Source organism: Lycorma delicatula, chromosome 2, assembly GCF_047948215.1.
Source record: "Lycorma delicatula isolate Av1 chromosome 2, ASM4794821v1, whole genome shotgun sequence".
NCBI lineage: Eukaryota > Metazoa > Arthropoda > Insecta > Hemiptera > Fulgoridae > Lycorma > Lycorma delicatula.
Window position 1 is genome coordinate 18,745,857 of NC_134456.1, and position 22,889 is coordinate 18,768,745.

At 31.4% G+C, this 22,889-nt stretch overlaps 1 protein-coding gene across 1 annotated transcript in view; it reads left to right on the forward strand.

The window, feature by feature from the left end:
• Positions 1–7,618: 7,618 nt before the first annotated feature.
• Positions 7,619–22,889, forward strand: part of LOC142320519 (alpha-tocopherol transfer protein-like) — a 131,989-nt gene continuing 116,718 nt past the window's right edge. The window contains exon 1 of the mRNA XM_075358393.1: positions 7,619–7,794. Coding sequence (XP_075214508.1) covers positions 7,758–7,794 — 37 coding nt within the window. The 5' untranslated portion in view covers positions 7,619–7,757. The remainder of the gene's footprint in view (positions 7,795–22,889) is intronic.

The window sequence follows — 22,889 nt, forward strand, 5'->3', positions numbered from 1 at the left end:
CGATTGGGATAGTTTATTTTTTAATCATTCAAATTAATTTTATTCTAACCTACAAACAAGTAGAGTACTGTATGACCTTAATTATTTTATTAAAAGTCAGAAAAAAACTGTGAGACCCTATTCTATCTAACTTGCAGATTTTACATGTTATAATCAATTTTACTTCCTAGAAAATGATTGGTTAACTAATGTGTTTATTTTTTATTTGTAAGTTTCTGATAGATTTTATTGCGTATCTATCTCATCTTAACAGATAATCTTATTTACAAAATTATTTTAAGATTGCTACATTCTATAATTGAAATTATCAATATTAATGTAAATTTAATAAAAAAAAAAAAATACATTATGTTTCTATTTCATTCCACTCATTAATATATATTAAAAAAATATTGAAATCCTAATATGATTAGTTAACGGAAGATACAGTTCTTTGATCTTTACTTCCTAACGATGAATCAACAGATTTCACCGTAAAATAATTAACACTGTAACTTCATACTGTAGTATTACAATCGATAATATTATCTTAAAATCGTATTCGTCGGCCTTAATTTTAATCATTTTTATAATCCATATTTTGTTATTATTTTATTAACATTTCTAATGTTTAAACATTATTTCGAAATAATAATTTCGAAACATTATTTCGAGATATTTGAAGTTGTATTTTACATTTAAAAAATAAATACTGAATTGGTCATTATCATTTGACAAAACACTCTTCTATTTTAAAAGAAACAGTTTAAAATGCTCTAAAAGTTGTTAAATACTCTTAATTTTTTTTTTTTTAAACTTACTAACTTGATTTAATAACAAATTGTGTCCTTAATTTAAAAATTATAGATTAATTTCTCTTTTATTATTCATATTTTTACAGTATTTGAAAAATGTATGCAAAGTAGACTTTCAGATTTGCTTGAAAAACATCAAATATTGACTAACCTTTAGTATGATTTTAAGAAACGATTTTTTCCCGAATTCTTCATTACACCTACTTCCCAATTAAACAAAAGAAATAAGTAATAGACAACACATAATTCTTTTTTCTATTTTGTAAGATTTTAAAAATAAATAAATTTCGACTTTGTTCTGTAAAACTTACTAATGAAAAAACTTAGTAATTACGTAATAGGAAGAATGGTTACGGTTGCTTTAAAATCTTTCTTTGATAAAATATGTGATAGTACTACGTAACAGGTCCACCATGTTGCTGGCACAATCCTTCATTCAAGCACCTTTCAAACAATGAATGGACCATCCAGATCAACTTTGAAAGAACATCACTCACAAGCTCTGGATAAATGTGACCACAGAGTCACGGAATCTTCTAAACGTTAGCCTTTACTAAATGCTCTACACAATTAAAATACAATTAGTGGTGGTGTGTGTGTATGTGTATGTATGTATACATGGATAATGTGTGTGTGTGGGGGGGGGGGGAGAGTATGTAACACTCACACAAACATGTGTATGTTTATGTGAGTAGACTGTTTATTTTTAACGTCAACAACAGGTTCCGCAGCTGTGATTGTACTTATAATTATTTTAAATCTCAGATTTAAAAAAAAAGATCTAATTAAAGGAAAAAATACAGTAAAGGTACAATTTTTTACCAAACCGAACTAAGTTAGTTATCTAAAGGCGTACTTAAAGGTGTGATGTTTGGCGGTCAGATGAATAATTTGTGACAAACCTGTATCAAATTCAACTGTCAAGTCTTGAAGTAAGGTAGCTTACTTCCTGCTATAGATTTCATGGAAAATCTTTACCAAGTCAGAAATATTAATAGATTAACGTAATTAATCAGGTTTTCAAGTTAAACTAGTACGGTTTTGAAATAATCATTGAAGAATGGCTAGTATTTTTTATTCATTTTAATTTTAAATTACTGGCGTAAACGTAATTCGATTTAAATTAAAGATCATTTCAGGTTTATTCAGCATACATTCCCAACAGTTATATTTTTCGAAGGAAATATAGTCTACCAGTTTCGTTTTTGCAGGAAATTTTAACAAACTGGTGAAATGATTTCTAACTGACAGAAATGAACGAGCCCAACTACTTTTATGTATCCAAAAAATTATATTTCTCAAGTTTTTCTCTCAAGAACTTATCAGGGTATTTTTCCTAATTAGAAAAAAACACAACTGCAGAGATATTTTCTAGTAGTGATTAGTCGATAAAAGATTACATTAATGTCATGTTTCTTTACCAGTTACAAGTAAGGCACGTAAGTACGGTTTTGTACCAAATTTTTTCCAAACTTTTCCACCTTGTTTTAATCTAAGATATATCATTAAATCTAAATCGCTCTAAATCTAAACCGGATTAGAGCATTTTCATCAGTGGTAAAGGAATTTGCATTTTCAGTTGAAGAGGCTGATTGTAAAAATAAAACAAGAAGTAATCTACATAGAAATAATATTAACAGTATATTTAAAATTGTATATTTTCTGATCTAACAAAAGCCTTCCTTCGCGTAAATTATAAGTTATTTTTATCATAATTGAACAGCTGGGGAAAAATTAGAAAGATAACAAATTATTGCGTAGGTACGTACTCAATTTAGTTTAAACGAATTTAGGGATATATGTATTAATGACGCGTGCAACACTGCACATCCAAACCAAATTCGCGCATTATTCGCATTTATATTGACCGCTTGCTTCCCTTCATTTCCCACGAGTTATGGGAAAGATATCGATCGCATATGGCTGAGGATATTTTGCATAGAGTACGCCTAGAAAATACCAATATGATCATGGAATTGGCATTTACAACGAAGCATTGATAAATATTGAAGACAAGTGCTTAGCTATTGCAAATAAAGTTCTTAGTCAATTGGGAATGCCAGCACCCCCCTGAGCTGCGATTGCTTCATTTGATGTGGATTTACGCCGTTAACAGAGTTACAACATTGGTGATCTTCAGTCATATGTCCAATCAAACATTCCCAAATTAACGCGTGAACAGAAAAGCATTTATGATCGCATAATGCAAATTATAAATGACGGAGTTGGGGGGACCTTCTTATTGGATGCGTCAGGAGGAACTGGGAAAACATTCCTCATTAGATTGATTCTAGCAACGGTTCGATCAAAAAATGACAATTATCCTGTTGCGGAATATTAATCAGCCAAAACTCTGCAACGGCACGTGACTTGCAGTTAAGAAATTGATTAATAACGTAGTGAAAGCAACGATTTTAACGGGGCCTTTCAAAGGTGAAGATGTCCTCATTCCTCGAATACCCATAATCCCGACCGATACACCATTTTAATTTAAAAGATTGCAACTCCCAATTCGATTGGCATTTGCAATCACAATCAATAAAGCTCAAGGTCAATCTTTAGAATTGTGTGGTTTAGATTTAGATGCGGATTGCTTCTCACATGGGCAACTGTATTTTGCGTGTTCCCGAGTCGACAAACCAGATAGCCTTTATATCTACGCAGATAGTGGAAAAACAAAAAATATTGTATATCCACAAGTATTGCAAAATTAAACTTCTATGAAACGTATGCTTTGTTTTGTTTCTCATTTCTCATCCATGCAACCACAATGTGCCACAGCGAAGCGTGGCGGGTAGAGCTAGTATATATATACATGAGTGATGACGAAATATTGTCAAATTCGAAACACAATAACTCCCACACCAGGTTTTTGTCATTTTTTTATGTCCGATGACTGTCGGATTTGTCATCCAAAAACCCCGCATAGCCGTTTTGCAGATTTAGCAATTTTTTATACCTACACCCTTAATTTACCCCCGTACAGGGGATTTTTCCAAAGGTAATGGTGGAATATTGTATTATCACCCAACCTTAGTAACTGTGCAGAATTTCATCAATAGGCAATGTAAGGAAGTATGTTAAATTAAGAATGCAAGATTTGAGGACAAACATGAAAAAACTTGTGAGTTAAAGAAAAGCAAGTAAAAGATGGATTAGTAATAAACTTTTTTCAAATTAAATATTGTAAAATTTACTTAATGTTTGTATTATGCATGAATTTTTATTTTCTTCATTTTTGTATTATTTAATGATTTTTTAGAATTTTAAAGAATTTATTTCTTTGAATTTCTCTTTTTAAATTATACTTAGCTTCTTCCTCACCAGTGAACAAGTTTTTGACTTATGTTAGTTGATGCCTTATAGTCATGCTGCAATTAATATTTAAGCATATATTCACGTCAATGGGTATTCTGCATTTTTGTGTTATGAATTTGTCTTATATTGTTACATCCTTATATTATGTATCGTACAAATTTTGGTCTGAGCAATAAATAAATTGATTGTTGTACTTCATATATCATATTATCTTCTAATTTTGAATAGTTTATAGTTAATAATTTCTGCTTTCTACCGTAAAAACACAAACATCATCATCTACAAGCATCAATTTATTCTCCTTTCTCTTACTGATTCTTCATTTTTTCTACAAAAATTCTGATTATATCTTTTATAATAAAGTTAGTAAGTAAGTAAAGATGATTAATTATTTAAAGAAAGTGTTATTTTATATTTATATAAATGAAGAATTACTAATCCACCGGGTTGGTCCAGTGGTGAACGCGTCTTTGCAAATCAGCTGATTTCGAAGTTGAGAGTTCCAACATTTAAATCCTAATAAAGGCAGTTAGTTACTTTTATACGGATTTGAATACTATATCGTGAATGCCGGTGTTCTTTGGTGGTTGGGTTTCAATTAACCACACATCTCAGAAATGGTCGACCTGAGACTGTACAAGACTACATTTCACTTACACTCATACATATCATCCTCTGAAGTAATACCTGTCGGTGATTTCCAGAGGCTAAACAGGGAAAAAAATACTGCAGTGTGAATTTAAGTAGTTGTCTAAACTAGAAACACGCATCTCCTTCCACATTCTCTATAACTCATAATTTAAAACCACATTCTGCAGTTTTACATATGGTAAACTTCACGTTCTAGCTTTGTACACTTGTTTTATAAAGCATAAGCCGATCTTTAATCTCAGTGGTATTTATCAGTTCATCCCAGAAAGAAAACTGTTTGAAAACCGCCTTTATACCGTAAAGGGCACCAAAGGTACATATTAATTTATCATTGCAATATTAAAGTAACATATTAATTGTTATTTTAAAACATGCTTTATATTTTATCAACAAATATTTTTATTTTATCATAAACTCTTTCCATAAATAGTTGTTCACAGTTATAATTTACTAAATACAGTAATTCTTAGTTATATAATTTGTCTGGTTTTTTTACATAATTGAATACAGAAATTTATCCACTTCTGATCTTTTTCCACTATTACAATCTATGTTAATCTCACGCCCAATAATACATTTCAGCCGTTAACGAACTGTTCCATTAGAATATTAGATAATATTCCAACAGCTACTTGTTTTAACGAAGAAAAATTGTTTATTATATGGAATAGATATGTGGATATTATATGAAATAAATTGATCGGAAATGTCTATAAATCAGAAGTCAACACAGAATCGTACATCTACAAGAAACAAAACCAGTTATTTTTTTGTAAAAATTGTTTTGTTTCGTGAAATTATTCGAACGGGTGGTTTTCGGTTATTCAACGAAACAGAGTTGGAATTTTGGTGGATGTATTTATAAATATGAAATATGTAGTAATTGTAAAACTGCGAATTTGTAACCAGTTCAATGTAATTATTTGAAGTACAAGTATAACATGCGAGCGGTGTTTAAAATTAGTTAATATTTGTGTATATTGAATGCAGGAAAATAAGTCCTGTGTGAATACTATGCACCTCATTTCTTTCATTATCTTTGAAAAAACTGCTTAATTTGAGCCTAGTCCAGTGACAAACTATTAAATTGTCTTCGTTCGTGTTAAAAAACATGTTATAAATGGTTTTATTATTTGTAGCTTTCTCGATCATGTATCACATCTACTACTTCTTTGTATGCCGCACATGTATAAGTATGTTAAATAAATGAACTGTTAGAACGTTTAGTTTATTAAATACCAGTTACCATTTAAGGTGTAATTATTGTATTTTTACTGAAGAAACATGAATTATGACAAATAAAACATTTTTAATAGTAAGAGAGCAAGCTGATAGTAATCAAAAACTTTACTTTAAAAAATATAACCTAATTTTATTTACTTTTTAATATTAAAAAAAATTCGTTTCGTACGCCGAAGGCGTCGGTAGATTTTACCGACGCTTAATAGGGGATAAAAAAGATTTCCACCTTAAAGTTAAGAAAATTTCAAATTTACACAATACGACAATGGTTGCACGTAAAAAAAGTTTCACATGTTTAGCATACGACAAGCCCCATCTTCTTACAATTCCAGCAATATTTTGGTCATCTCTTGCCGTAAGGCATCAAAAATTGTTTCAGACAAAAGTTTTAGGTAATGTTCAGAGGACTAACGACCACTTTAAACCGATTCGATACTGTCTCTATTTAAGGAAGGTATGATTTTTTTGTCTTCGAAACCCAATTTTTGCCACCCCGTGGGTCAATGGTTGGTGATATCAAAAAACTTTACTTAGATAAAAGCAATTCGATATTTAACGAGTTTAAACGAATTCTATATTTTACTTAATGAGAAACTTATAGCGATATTTTGTTTTTTCGAAAAAAAACCATTTCCATCCCCATGGTTTGATTTTAAACATTAATGAACTCGACCGATATTTTGAGTTGTTATATTTTATGTATTAATTTGAAAGTAAGTGCCTCAAAATTACGGCAGTTATCGTGTCCACAAAAAAGTGAAATATGTATATATAAACTTTTGAACTGACCGTGATTTTGGGGTTTGGGGGATGTAAAACGCGAAGATATGTCGAAATTTTCCGTAAGTCGAATCATGGTACCCGTTACAACAGATACATCGCTTTCTTATGAAATCTATCTAATATAATACCATATTATCATCATATTCAAATGAGTTATATATATTATAAGGTGAAAAATAGAGAAGCATTTAACATAACTGATTGACAAGTTGCAGATTTTACTTACTAACTTCTAATTCTACTAGTTCTGAATCTAGTTTCAGTTTAAAGAACTGTATTTAATTAAATACTAAGTATCGGATTCTAACTAAGTTGATGGAAGGCCAAGAAAACACCAAAAGAATGGCTGAGAACAAAAATGCTTGGAGGACTGCTACGGAAGACTTTCCCAGAATCATAATTACGATCGAATAAATAAATAACTTGCTCGATTAATTTTATTTAGTTCAACGTTTTTCAAACTTTAAATTTTTGTAAATGTTTAATTTGTTCAAACAGAAAATCATGGAATTATAAACATAAACAGAAGTTATATGAAAACCGATAAACTTTCAACTTTATAGAAGATTATTTATTGATAAATTTAAATTATCAAGAGTCGGTTACGTTACACATCAAGCATCAATAAGATTTTTTGTATCGTAATTTTAATGAACGCACTTCTGTTATTATCTTGTGCAATGTTTTATACAGACAAAAGAGGATCGGTTTTACAACTTGATAGTTTATATATAAACGAATTACAGGATCCGGTCTGATAGCGATTGTTGTTCGATCACGTGACCGTTTCAGGGTTGACAAGCGGTAGGCGTTGAACGTTCAGTACAGTAAGTATTACAGAATTATACGGTATATTAATGCTAGCGCTACTAAACAGAAGTACTTTATTTATTATACTGTAAGATATAAAACGATATCGATATCAAGTTTTGCTGTTTATTTACTTACTGAGACGTTCAAGTTATTCTAATGATTTCGTTACGAACTGAAAAGGTGACCGAAGCAGGTACGTTTTTTTATATCTTATTTGACTTTCTTATTTAAATATTCTCTTTATATTATATTTAAATATTATCTTTCTTATTTGACTTTTAAATTTTTGTAATCTTGCAAAAATTTTATTTAATGTGAAGAAACTGCGAATTACATTCTTGTTATTATCACGAAATGTTACTAATTAATCTTCTACTTAAAAAAAGAAGCTAAAACACTGTATTTTAGGATATAAACTTTTTGTAAATTTTTTCTATCACTGTTTGTGAAGTTAACCTCAAATTTTTATTCTTATTTCATTTATTTAACACTTAAATAGAAAAATCGCTAAATCATTCTACACTCATTGGTGTTTAAATTACATATATTAGACACACACACACATACACACACACACATATATATATATATATATATATATATATATATATATATATATATATGGTCTCTGCGTTACTTTTTATATAATTATGATGTATATTTATTTGCTAGTATTGCTACGAATAAAATGTTAGTTTATTCGTTAACCATCCGTCCTTGGCATTTTCAAACATGCACTTTTTAAACTCTATTTTTTATAATCAATTTATTACCGCACAAAGTGATTTTTTTTAACGCACATATAATACTTAGAAGTTCGTCGTGAATTATATCATAATTATTAGAATTAGAATTTAAATACCACAAATAAAATTGCACTAAAACAATTAGGTAAGAAAATAATCTGTATTTTTAAAACAGAATGCCCTAAGAAAACCCCTTTTTGTATATTTAAATCGTAACTCTACAGTTGAGTTAAATCCATAAAAAAGAATATTAAATTTATAAAAATACTTTTAAAAATATATCCTACATTCTTTAATTTTCTCATTTTCTTCGCCTAATTTTAACGAATATATTTGACTGTTTTCTAATTATCGATAATTTATTACACTTTTTACAAATAACAACTATTTCATTTAAGAATGTTTAAAAATTTAGAAAATTGGTATGTTCATTTTTAGATAAACTGCAAAAAAATATGTAACCAATTAAAAAAGCCATCATTCCGATGTAACATTGGAAGAAAAGATTAAATAAATGTTACTTTAACTACTGTGTAGATGAAAGTATAATAACGACCAGGCAATAAATTAGACTGTATAGATATTTTAGCGTACTGCCTCAAATAAGAATTTCATTTTTTCGGAAGAGGGGAGACATAGCCAATAATAGTGTGGGACACTCCCTATCTGGTCTACCCACTAAAACCCCTCTCCCTCAACAACATAGAATGTTGTAGAGGGGAAGGGTATTATCACAGCCATCTTACGGTATCAATATCAATATTATCAATATCACCTTACAGTATTATTACACCACCCTATGTGTTTTGTCTCCATCCTCGCCTCCATTGCTGACCTTACATCTCAAACTTGTCGGAATCCTGCGGTTTTTTTTTTTAAATCTCGACCTCTAGGAGACCGGGACCTGCCCAAGGGAGACTCAGAGGTAGTTTTTCACCTCTGGACATCTTCCGCCAACTTGGTTCGGATGATATTAACTGACATCGTGGACACCGCCTGCCACGATCGTTCGGTATGCAGCATATGCCTGCCTGATGATACTCTTTGGGATGAGCACGCCGAATTCTCTCCTGCGTGCTTCTCCATGCTACATGAACCGATCGCGCACGAACACCGAGTGTTCTGGAATGTCCTCCTCCTCGCGGTAATCACAATCCGCGGAGAATCTCAGCGTCTGAGCGCACAAGTATGCCTTGAAACACTCATGACCGGAAAGGAACTTGCTCAACTCGTATCCTAGTTCCCCATGTTTTCGGCGCAGTCATCTCTTCAGGTCCGGGATCAGTCTGTAGGTCCATCTGCCTTTCGTCGACTGATCATATGCTTCACATAAGGCTTGACCCTCGATAAAGTAAAATAGAAATCTTTTTCTTGTGAGAGTACTGTAACGTACATCCGTGAACGTATACTCATCATATTCGGTGAATTATTTAATTTTTTATTTTTATTTTAAAATACCACTTTAAACGTTACGAATAATTTTTTCCTTTTATTAAGAACGTAATAATTTTCTTAATTTTCAAAACTAATCATTCCTAATTAGATAATTGTAACGAATAAGGTTATGGTTAATAACTGCTGGAAAAGTTTAGGTCCAAAATTGTTCAGATCAGGTCAGAACAACGAGAAAAGATTAGTTACATTCATTAAATACTACTTATAATAATAATATTATTATTATTATTATTATTAGACTTTTAATTATTTAGTAAGAAGTTAATAGAATGCATTTATTAATTTTTTCTGCGTTTTCTGCAGAGGTAAAGTCAAGTTTAGTTAAAAAATTTCCATTACTTTTTCTCAATTTTTGAGGATAAAAAACAAAAAGTCTACTCAGAATTAAATTTTCTTAACAGAGAGAATGGGAAATAAGTAACATCAAACTCGATTTTATACAGTTTATATGAAGTTCCATTTCTTATCAGTTTGGTGTTACTTGTAAAGATGTGTCCAGACGTATCAATGTAGTATCACGGTGCAAACGATAGATACGATTATTACATCATCATTTATATTTATTACTACTATTTATTATGTGTATATGAATTATTTGAGTCATTAACTGCTCAAATCTATAATATATTTCATGCATTACTAGATGACAAAGATATAGAGAAAAGTATGGACGCACCTTAAAACAACAACAACAAACGGTCTCTAGAATTTAAGATAGTGAGGACTTCTTTCTTTCTTTTCCTGTTTAGCCTCCGGTAACTACCGTTTAGATAATTCTTCAGAGGATGAATGAGGATGATATGTATGAGTGTAAATGAAATGTAGTCTTGTACATTCTCAGTTCGACCATTCCTGAGATGTGTGGTTAATTGAAACCCAACCACCAAAGAACACCGTGTCATATTCAAATCCGTGTAAAAATAACTGGCTTTACTAGGACTTGAACGCTGTAACTCTCGACTTTCCAAATCAGCTGATTTAAGAAGACGCGTTAACCACTAGACCAACCCGGTGGGTCAAGATAGTGAGGACTGTTATTAATCTATCTTACTCGTATCCTACAAATGCAATTAGAATATAAAAAAAAGGAAAATGTATCTCAGAATTTCAAATAATTCAGTTTCATTTAGAAATTACATAAGCTTGTAAATATAAAACACTGCATCATATAACGTATATTATATAATATATATATATATATTCCATATTTTAAAATAGGTTAAATTACGCAGACTCTATGATAGTCACTAATTATAGTAAAGATGGATCATTACGTAAACTTTTAACCCTAATAATGGCAAAAATCATAGCTCAAACGCTAATAACTGCGAAACAGCAACAAAATAAAATCGTTGTTGCGACATTATTTGTAAAGTTTAAATTGACTGTTTATTTTTACTTTTAATTTTCCTGTTTACGACGATCCATTGTTCCTATAAAAAATCTACACTTTTTATCTCCTTATATGAACACTCGTGCAATACTTTTCACGTGGCTCTGAAAATGACTGACAAATCAGCATTCTGTAATTATGTTTACCTTCGCTGGTTTGTTGGACGTTTACCAACAAACTGGTAAACTGGTTTCTTTCAGCCTTCATGTTAATATAATGTGAAGTTTTTTTTTTAATTATTATTTATCAGTTTTCTCAAGAAGTATTTTCCCATTTTATCATTTTTAATTATTACAATTTTATTTCAATTATTTATGAATTTTCTCGAGAAGTAAAATAAGTTTCGGTGAAATGATTCGGTCGACAAACACCACAAAAATTTGAATAATATTGTGAATTCATTACATAACAAAAAGATTAAGTAATTTTTATTTTATTTTAATCTAATTTAATAAGGAAGTATTTGTGTGTAACTAAAGTAGAATTAGTGTTTTAATGAGCGTATAAATCGAGTAGAATGTTCGTTTAGATGAAAATATTTAAAAAAAAAAAACTGTCGCAATATTACAAAGAGTGTTATCGTTCAACATTATGTTTTAGTACTAAATTTTTAAATTCTATCTTTAATTTGAAGCGTTAAATATTATATGTAAAATGGAAATTGAATTTTGACCTTAAAAACGTACAAATACTTGCCAGTTCTTGTTGATACCGTTTCTCCTAATACTGAATTAGAAAACATCGTACAAACTTGAAAACTTCTAATACTACTCCTCAAAATAAAAAATAATAGTTACACAAATTTACAGAAATATGAAAACCCGTTTCTAATTCTGTTATTATTATTCAGTGAAATTAATATATAAATATATATTTATATTAATTAATAAAATTAATATTCACTATCGTGGCATCTTTTTTTAATCTATCAGTAACATTTAAAAATATCTAGATTACCATTTTTTTTTTTTTATACATCCGTAGTTTAACAAAACTGACGCAACAAATGAACAAAACCCCGCTTCCCTACCCGCCTACACGTATACTCAACGGTACGCATTAAAATCTGTTCGATCCGCCCAGGCGGCCCGTAGAAGCAGATCGGTTGTCTCTGTTCATCATTCAGCACTTGGGGAACTGGTCTGCAGACCGTCGAATCGATTACTAAAATGTAATCCCTCCTTCCAAGATCTGTCTTACACCTGATAGATCGCGGGTAGTCGATCGCTCAACAAGAACCTGACCCAACCTCAGTCTTCCGGCACGAGCCAGTTCCCGAATCCACGGAGCCCTCTGGGACATCATAGCGTTTTGAGGGTTGTCGATCCCAACCGCCATATCAATAATCCAAACGGATCCAACGCCTTCTTCCAGTTCTGAAGCATCTTCTATGAAGGCTGAAGATTGGAAGACGCCTTCAAGCTAGCCTCTCAAAACCAGACGTTCGAAGTCTGCGTCGGTGGCCCCATCATCAATCACCCGCCTTAGATCCTCATCCATTCAAGCCATGTTCTGCCGCAAGCCTCCGTGGTCTCTGAGGCCGCCTCCGTAATGATAAAATAAGTCTGTGTGGCCTCATTCATCACGTCCACTTGTGCAGGCCTTCTTGGCTGAGGCCCCACAGTTGTATCGTCAAGTACGTATTTAAACATTTCCATCATACGAGCAACACCTTCCATGTTGCGGGAGCACTCCTTTATTTCCAGCTTAGTGGTCGCGTTTTGGCGGACAAGTACGCTCAGTTCTTTGACATACCGAAGTAAAACTTCAGTGTTAAGCGCCAAACACTTCTTCCGTTTCCGAAGGTCCACATTTGCACCACCCTCCGGTTTCTCTTCCGCAGGCCACCCCTCTTCTAAGCGGGAGACAGAACCACGTTTGAGATCGGAGGCATCCTCCCAGGACAGGGAACTCCTACTGCCGGCCTTGATTTTTTTCTTCTCCTCTATTGTCGGAGGAAAAAGCCGCAGCCTGCGTTTCCTCACCGTCCTCGAAATTGTCGTTCCATCGTCCTCAACGTCCTCACCCAACTTCATTGGTAGGGACGGAAAATCTCTCTCAAGGGCACCCACACAGGCCAGAACCGGTGAGTCGACAGCCCTCTGCCATCGCCGCTTCCCCCTCTTCATCTCTTTTCGCCTGGTTACCAGCCGATCTGCATGTCAAATCTCTTCTATTACAATCTCCGCTAGGCTTTCACAGCCACTACTATCGGATAGGACTTCCCGCAGTTGTACATGAGAAGCTCCCCTCCAGGGGGCCATCCTTCCACTACCGGAGAAAATCCCTCCTAATCGGGTCGAATCGCACCCTCTGACCGTTCTGGGTCCGTCATGATTCCAAGCAAATTAAAAGAAACCAAAAATATGTAAAGTAATGTAAAATAACAGAACAAAACGTACAACTAAATAAACGTACTACAAAATTCAGTTTAACCTAAAATAAACCTGTCACAACAAAAAAAAAGGAAAACTCAACAAAAAACGCAACAAAACTACTAAAAAAATCACTAAACAACTAAAAACGAACAACAAAACGAAAAAGTAACAGAACTATTAACGAAAACCGCAATAATAACCACGAATACTCGGAGCAAGAAAAACGCAACCGCAGTCATCAACCTAACCTAATTCATAAGTTAGTTAAGTAGTTTACCATTAGAATAGTTACTCTATGAAATTTATTAACATAATTTCGCCATTTTACAAAAATATTTTCGTAATGTATTAAGCACCAAAACAAATAATGCAAAATATCATTTATAATTTTTAACTTATACCGATTTGTTTTAAATTAAACTATCGAGTGTATTTTCAATTCAGTTATTTTCAATTAATTCAGCTGAAATAGTTCAGCTAATTTAATTATGTGTGATATATATCTAAGATTACTATTTTTATTTTTTTTAACAAATCTTAATTCAAACTTTATTCCATTAATTATTAAAAATCAACAGTTTCCAAAAGAAGACTGGCCTCAATTTAGCTTACTTAATTTTTCCGCTTACAACTTAAAAACCATTAAATTAAATGTGATAAAACTTCTTTGTGGTTGTAGAGCAATCTTTATAAATAATGTAAAAAAAAAATATGATTCTACTATCAAAACCATAAAATGAAACAAAATCATAAAAATTATCATGTAGCTGATTAGGTTTGTTATTTTATAAAATAATAAACTATTACAAGTTTTTGTCTCATTTTTGTAATATCATTGGCGGAAATTCGTAAATTTAACTATTCCCTCAAAAGTATTAAATGATTACTTTTTAAGACAAATGAGCCAAACTGTATATAATTTTTAGTTCTACATGGGAAATATTCATCCACGACTAACTCATCATTGAATGTTACCTGTCAACCTGTCAACTTGTTGATATTATGTACAGTAAAAATAAAAATTGAATAAGAATATAATAATTAAGGGTCATTGACTTGTTAGGTATTTTTTGTTTTGCTTAATTAAAAGGTTGACAGCAAAGTTGTAATACTTTCCTAGCTTTGGTTATTTATTCTTATACAGTGGTAAAGAAAAAAGTTACCTAAGATTTATTTTTTCGGGTGGGGGGTAATTTATGAAGTTTTATTGTAAAATTATCATTATATGTATAAAGAAACCAAAAAAAATTAAAAATTAAAACAAATTCTTTATTTTTTTTGCTCCCCACCTCAAAAATTACATACAAAGAATTTTTTTTTATTTTTCTGTTTATTATGTTAAATGGAAGAAACTTAAAAATGTACAACAAATAAAAATTTATCTAAGATCTCCTCCCTTGGGGAGGGGATGAATTATGATGAAATTTTATTAAATTTTTATTATTTAAATAACCAAAAAAAGTTTTGGAAGATTCAAAAAATCAATATTTTTAACATTTATCGGCTCTCCCACCCACAGAATTACCTCTAAAGTATTTTTGGAGTCGCTTGCACTACTATTATGTCTAGGACGACTTGAAAGAAATGCAAAATCCAATTTTTCGACTGATTACCATACTTTCCTTCTTACATCGTAGGTTATAACTGTGACGTCAGGAAAGTAAAAAATGAACCGGAAAGTCCTGATAAGATAAATTTCTTTTTACCAATAACTCAAAAGTTAATATAAAAAAATATATATTTGTCACTATCCGATTTGAATCAAAGATGAAAACCATATTAATCAGAATTCAGAATTTAATCCACCACTTCCCTTAACAAATTTCAGAGTCTTTTCAACATGTACCTTTTGGTTTCTCCTTAACTACTCAGAGAGTAGCACAACCACCTAAATCTCGTCATCACTCGTCAATTTTCAACTTACGTGTTTATCTAGCTCATTCGAACGAAGTGGGAGATAACGCTCCCTTGTGGGCGCTGAAGGCCTTCAGGGGGGTGGGGGAGAAGGCTCACAGAAAATTGGGGGGGCAGGGGTTCAGGCTGATTAAAAAAACGGAAAAAATTATGTTTTCCTGATATTTCAAACTAAAATTAAATACCTATTGCACTGGAGCATGATATCAACAAACTAGTTAAGCATATCAGATTCATCCTTCACATTAATATAAGTGTAATTTTTCAATTGAAAGCTTTGTTTTAATTATTGTATTGTTATATTGAATATCCTCCTCTATTAATCATGAGACCTTGCCGACGGTGAAGGGGCTTGAGTGCACAGCGACACAGAGTAGCTGGACCGAAGGTGCAACTATATTTGAGAGGTATCTGTTGAGAGCCAGACTAAGGAATGATTCCTGAAAGAGGGCAGTAGCTCTTTCAGTAGTTGTTAAGGGCGTAGGTCAGGACGAGTTAAACGGCCATATCAACATCACTCAATCCTCTGAGTACAGCGCAGCTGAAAGCAATGGAAAACTACAGCTGCTTTTATCCAAGAAAATGTAGCAATCTGCATTTTCATGTAACAAACATGGAGGCGCCTTACTTGGTATAATATTCCGGAGGTAAACTAGTCCCCCGTTCGGATCTCCGGGTGGGGACTACTAAGGAAGGGTTCACCAGAAAATTAAAAAATTACATTCTATGAGTCGGAGCGTGGAATATTAGAAGTCTAAAAAAGGTTAGTAAGTTAGAAAATACAAAGAGGGAAATGGATAGGATAAATGTAGATGTAGTAGGAATTAACGAAGTTCGGTGGGAACAAGAAAAGTATTTTTGGTCAGGTAATTATAAAATAATTAACTCAGCTTCAAATAATGGGCAGGCAGGAGTAGGTATCGTAATGAACAAGAAGATAGAAAAGAGAGTAGAGTATATCAAAATATATAGTGATAGAATCATTGTAATAAGGATAAAATCAAAACCTAAACCGACATGATTGTTAACGTCTATATGCCTACAAGCGCCCACGATGATGATGATGATGAGATAGAGTGTGTATACGAAGAAAGTGACTAAGCAATTAAAATACATAAAAGGGATGAAAACTTAATAATAGTTGGAGATTGGAATGCAAGCATTGGAAAAGGCAAGGAAAGAAATATAGTGGGTGAATATGGGCTGAGCAAAAGGAATGAAAGAGGCGATCAACTTATAGAGTTTTGCACGAAGTATAATTTAGTAAATGCCCACACCCAGTATAAAAATCATAATAGAAAAATATACACATGGATAAATCCAGGTAATACTGCAAGGTATTAGATAGATTATATCATAGCTAAGCAAAGCTTTAGAAATCAACTCGTTGACTGCAAAGCTTACCCTGGAACAGACATTGATGGCGACCATAATTTAGTAATAATGAAATGTAGGTTGGGGTTTAAAAACCTGAAGAAAAGGTGTCAGATGAATCGGTAGAATTTAGAGAAACTTGAGGAAGAGAAGGTAAAGAAGATTTTTGAGGAGGAAATGCCAAGAGTTCTGAGTAAAAAAGATAAGGTAGAAAATGTAGAAGAAGAATGGAAGAATGTTAAAAAGGAAATTCTTAAATCAGCAGAAGCGAACTTAGGCGAAACAAAGAGAACTGGTAGACAACCTTGGATTTCAGACGATATATTGGAGCTAGGGGATTAACGTAGAAATATAAGAATGCTAGTGATGAAGAGAGTAAAAGGAACTATAGACAATTAAGAAATACTACAAATAGGAAGTGCAAACTAGCGAAAGAAGAGTGGATTAAAGAAGAGTGTTCAGAGGTGGAAAGAGAAATGAACATTGATAAAATAGACGGAGCATAAAGGAAAGTTAAGGAAAATTTTGGGGTACATAAATTAAAATCTAATGTGTTAAACAAAGATGGTACATCGATTTATTATACGAAAGGCAAAGTCGATAGGTGGGTGGAATATATTGAAGAGTTATACGGAAGAAATTAATTAGAAAATGGTGTTATAGAGGAAGAAGAGGAATTCAAAGAGGATGAAAAGGGAGAAACAAAACTAAGATCTGAATTTAGAGAGCATTTAAAGATTTGAAGCCTTCAGTCAGAAATACAATTTGTTTACATCAAAAATTAATTTATACGTCAGGAAAAGATTTTTGAAAGAATATGTTTGGAGCGTAGCTTTATATGGAAGTGAAACTTGGACAATCGGAGTATCTGAGAAGAAAAGATTAGAAGCTTTTGAAATGTGGTGCTAATGTGGTGGAGAATGTTAAAAATCAGACGGGTGGATAAAGTGACAAATGAAGAGGTGTTGCGGCAAATCGATGAAGAAAGAAGCATTTGGAAAAATATAGTTAAAAAAAGAGACAGTCTTATAGGCCACATATTAAGGCATTCTAGAATAGTCGCTGTAATATTGAGGGACAGGTAAAAGGAAAAAATTGTGCAGACAGGCAAAGTTTGGAATATGTAAAACAAATTTTTAGGGATGCAGGATGTAAGGGGTATATCGAAATGAAACGACTAGCACTAGATAGGGAATCTTGGAGAGCTGCATCAAACCAGTCAAATGACTGAAGAAAAAAAAAAGAAAAAAAATTGAATATGCTATCACTATTGTTGTTATATAATTAAATAGATACAATTGTAATTCATTGAAAGCAATTTTAATAAAAATACTTCCAAATATGATTAAATATGCATTTTGCTCTCATTTAAAATGTAAGTTTCATCTCAAAAATAGGATATGCCATGTTTAAAAACAATAATTGCAAATGTTGTTGTTGCAATTATTATTTTTAACAGATGGTAAGTTTACAAATTTTGGGAGGCGCTAGAAAATTTTTGATCCTCAATGTGTGCAGTGGGTGAAAAAGTTCAAGAATCAATGATGTAGCTCTTATTTCCTAACCGAATATGGATATTTGATAGTATTGGGCAATAGCTTGATAGCTAGCTGATTCTGTAATCTACTAATTCTATAAATCGGACAATTCGTTCTTGAGATGTAGAATTGAATAGATAACATTCTTTAAAATATATATTTATAAGTTCTATCACAAACGATCTTGAAGACTAATTCTTTAAACAGTTAGGCTTTCGAAATACGAAATACAATTTTACATACAACTGTAAAACGTAAAGATAGCGCGATTTTTTGGCGATTTTTTTAATTTCATTGTAAAGTATTTTCATAAAATTGTTGCGGATAGGCCTCTATGACTCTACTAGTAAGTGACATCCTTTTCTCTCTAAATAAGTACCTAATACACCCGGTTTCTAACAGGAATAGCAGCCAGTTAGAATGGGTACGACGGAAGATTCACAGTTCAAATTTTGAAACCCGGCTTCAAAGGTCAATCACCAGACTTCAAAGGTCAACAACCAGTCCGAATTGAAAATTTAATTTTGGCATTTTTTGCTGTTGAACAGAGGATGAAGCGTATTTTAGGCTTAAGCTACGTCCACGGGCAGGAAAGCATTCGATTGGAAAAAACTGTTAAAAAAACTTGTTTGCCCCGTCAATCTAAGATCACAATCGTTCGAATCGGACGACAGTTCTCGAGACATAAATAGTCATGTGACCTTTCAAAATGTTTAGTTAGTAGTAACTTTTTAACTGTCATAAATTCATTTAAGTCTTAAATTTCAACCCATTTGTCCAGTTTAAAATTATAAAATGTTAATCGTTCTCGGCGGTCTCTACAAATCATATGGTGAAAAACTACAAAAAAAATTACTTTAATAGTAAGCGCTATCCCCATTCAGTAAACGAATATGCTAACCTACCATTGAAAATTAAGTTGACATTTCGTAGCTTTTAACTGCAGTAGATTATGATCATTTCACTTTTTTAACAGCTATCTGGCCGAACCTTAGAAATAGTAACCTGTTTTATGTTCTTGAGTGATTCGTGAGATGATGTAACCATTTTTCTTGAATTTGATTCATTACGGCTTTTGTTAAATTGACCTTTTCGACTCGTTTTTGATTATGAGCAGAACCTGTACTAAAAGACATACCTGTTTTGGTCAGTTTCTAACAAATGTATATGTTGATACTACATAGATGAACTAATCATTAAATTCATTCGCTGAACTTAGAAGACATGTCATTCGAAAATGAACAGACTTCCTACAGTTAGTCAATGCATCTCATCACAACACCGCACTGAACTGTTTAAACACATAATACATCGTGAATTTTATTCAGTAACTAAGACAAAATCTAGCCCAACGGTTTCCCTTAAACACAACAAACTAAATGTTTGTTATTCAAACCCAATCACCGTATATTAAAATCGTGTAAACATTTAAAACTGTTTACACGACTGTTCAGTAAAACTGTTTTACTGTTAATGAAATCGATTCATTTAAAACTGGGTGCTTTAAATGTATCTATATATATATTACATGTATCATATCGAACTGCTTAATAAGTTTGTTTGAAAACGTTCTTTTATTATGCGAGTGATTTGTGCAGTGATGATGATTTTTTTAAAGTTTTATCTCTTATAAATAATAACAAAATTAAATGTGAAGACTAAAGGCATTATTATACATAGAGCTAGCTAATCGTTTAATTTCACTATTTTTAGAATTTACTAAAGAATCAGTCTATAAAGGATATTAGACCGTGAAATTCTTGTCAAATTTCCGTTTTAAATCTAACAAAATCCGAGATCAGTGGCCATAAAACGACTTCATATTAAATCATAAACGCGGTTAAAACTATATATTTGTACTTTAGTCAGAGAGTGTATTCCGAAGAGGCAGATGTAAATAATATAATCAAACTCCTTTTTAAACAAATCACAAAATATAGTCCTTATGTCACGGAGTAACAAAATAATCTCTATCAAATGCAGTTTTAGATGGCTTTTTTCTTTCACAAAGGAACTTCCTCTAGCAGTATAGTGGTTGCTTTGATGATTTTAAAATAATTTTTCATCATTGCTAAGGTAAACTGTAAATAGCGAAATTTTATTCTGATATCTACGTATTTTTATACGAAATTTTAAAAATAAAATTAGTTGGAAACGAGGTAGGAAAATAATGCACATAACAACCCATCTCACGCACGGTAGTACTAACGTACTTTTTCTGCAATCCTTTAATTAATCTAATTAAGTTGCAGGTTTCCTTACCTTTTGCGTTTCTTTCAACTGTTTTTTTTTTTTTTTTTAACAGGCAGCTTGTATTGAAGACTTATCCATATTAATCCTGTAGTAATAGAATTAAAGGTTTAACACTTTATATTCAAGAAAATTTAAATCCTGTTTTAAAATCTATGAAAAAATACTATCTAGTTCTTTAAATTTTGACGACCTAAGTCAAAGCCTACTTAATGGTCAGAAATAAGGTTCATAGTGGAACGGGTACAATACAAAACTTCAAAACTTAAAGAATGAATAGTATTAGATTTTAATTTCTAGAGTATGAATAATTTTTGGAGTCGATTTTATTCTACATGCCGTTTTTAAATTTTATCTTTTAAATACCCCTCATATTACGTAAATAATAATATAAGCATTTGAAACAGATTTTCGGGGTTTTTTTTTTTTTTAATCAGAACATTTATTTATACTTAAGAAACAATTATCATTGTATTTATCACTGTATTAATTGTCATTTTTAAAAATGTCATTCCTTGTGACACTTTATATTATTTCTTCGTATAATACTATATTCGGAAAAATAAACAACATATGTCTAATGCATTCTTATTAACCTTCTCTTCTTTAGGTCAATTAAACCGGTGAACCTTGAAACGACCTTATCCGATCAACATATATATACTGTTTTCTTGTACTGTAACGATTTTTTTCCTCAATACAACAACCTTGCTAATTTTATATTAAAATTTAGATTCTGTTGTCTATACTTCGTTTTCCTCTCATGATAATGTTAGTTTTTATATTGTCTGAGGACAATTGATAACAATAGCAAAGATAATTACAAGACAGCTTATGAAGTTAACAATCCATCGTGGAAGTAAATTATTTAATTTTTTTAAAGTCTCTTTTAGCCGATTGTTGATTACAGTACATTACATATATTAAATTGAAAAAGTGATTTAGTATGATAAAAAAAAAAAAATTTTTTAAGAAATTATTATAATACCTATAAAAATCTGATTTGGACACTACATGACTTCCTTTTACGTCTATTAAATTACATATACATATTTTTTCTGCACTTTATTTAAACTTATTTCATTTGAAAGAGAGATACGATCCTAAAATTCTTTAATAAAGTGGACAGTTACACAATTGTATTGTGGTGGACACCATATGCAACACATTTTTTTGTGGTGCCTGTATCAGTATTTTATATTAGTTATATATTAATTTTGTTTCACGTCGCTCAAGTAGATATGTGGTGTTAGTGAGAACGTGTCGCATCCGTAACTATGCACACATTTATCCGACTGCATACACGTACAATTTTTTTAACCTTATTTTTTTATTTAAATATATTGATTCATTAGCAAAATTATTAACCTCTGTAAAAAATTTTTAATTAAAATGAAAAGTACATAAAATTTTATTTCACTAATAACTTCTCATTTTTTCATTTTTTTTTTTTTTTGTTATTAAATTATTATTTACTGTACATATTTTTTTACAATCAGAGGTTAATAATAATTATTAATAAAACAATATATTTAAATTAAAAAAATATATATGTATATGAAGTCGGATATCTTTTAAATTCGAACCGTTGCGTCTTCCCCTTGTAAGATCCAAATATTTTATTAATTAAACTGTTTATTTGGCTATAACTCTGAAACCAATGAAAAAAAATATCCCGTATGATATATCTTGAAAAGCTCTCAATTACTGCAGTTAAGAAAAAGTCCAAAATCCAATTTTTTTTTTATTTTGGGCTTTTTTGGACACTTTTGAACCAAAGTATCCACCCCCAATTCAATACCAAGAAATTTTAAAAAGTTAATTCTTCCAACAACGCCCTTATTAAAAGTAACCCTATCATATAACCTAACCTAAACTTTCTAAACTTTTTTGGGACCCTACACCAAATAATATTATTAAAAGATTCATTGGGGTTTTGAGTCATACCGTGCAAACACTTACGTGACAACAAAGGTTCTGTCAAATCTTTAAATACAGGCTTAACAACTTCAGCAACGGCAGGTGGTACTGGTATTTAATGAGAATAACTTGTACCCTGTATTTTTTCTTTATTATACCTACAAGTGTTTTTCTATCACTAGGACATAGTGGATAAATAGGTTTTGTAACCGTTGAAGTTGTGTGGAAGAAAATTGCCCAAACAACACGTTTCATTTCTTCTACACTTTTCACGTTTCTTCTGATTGCCATACCATAATAATAACCTTATCAAACAATCT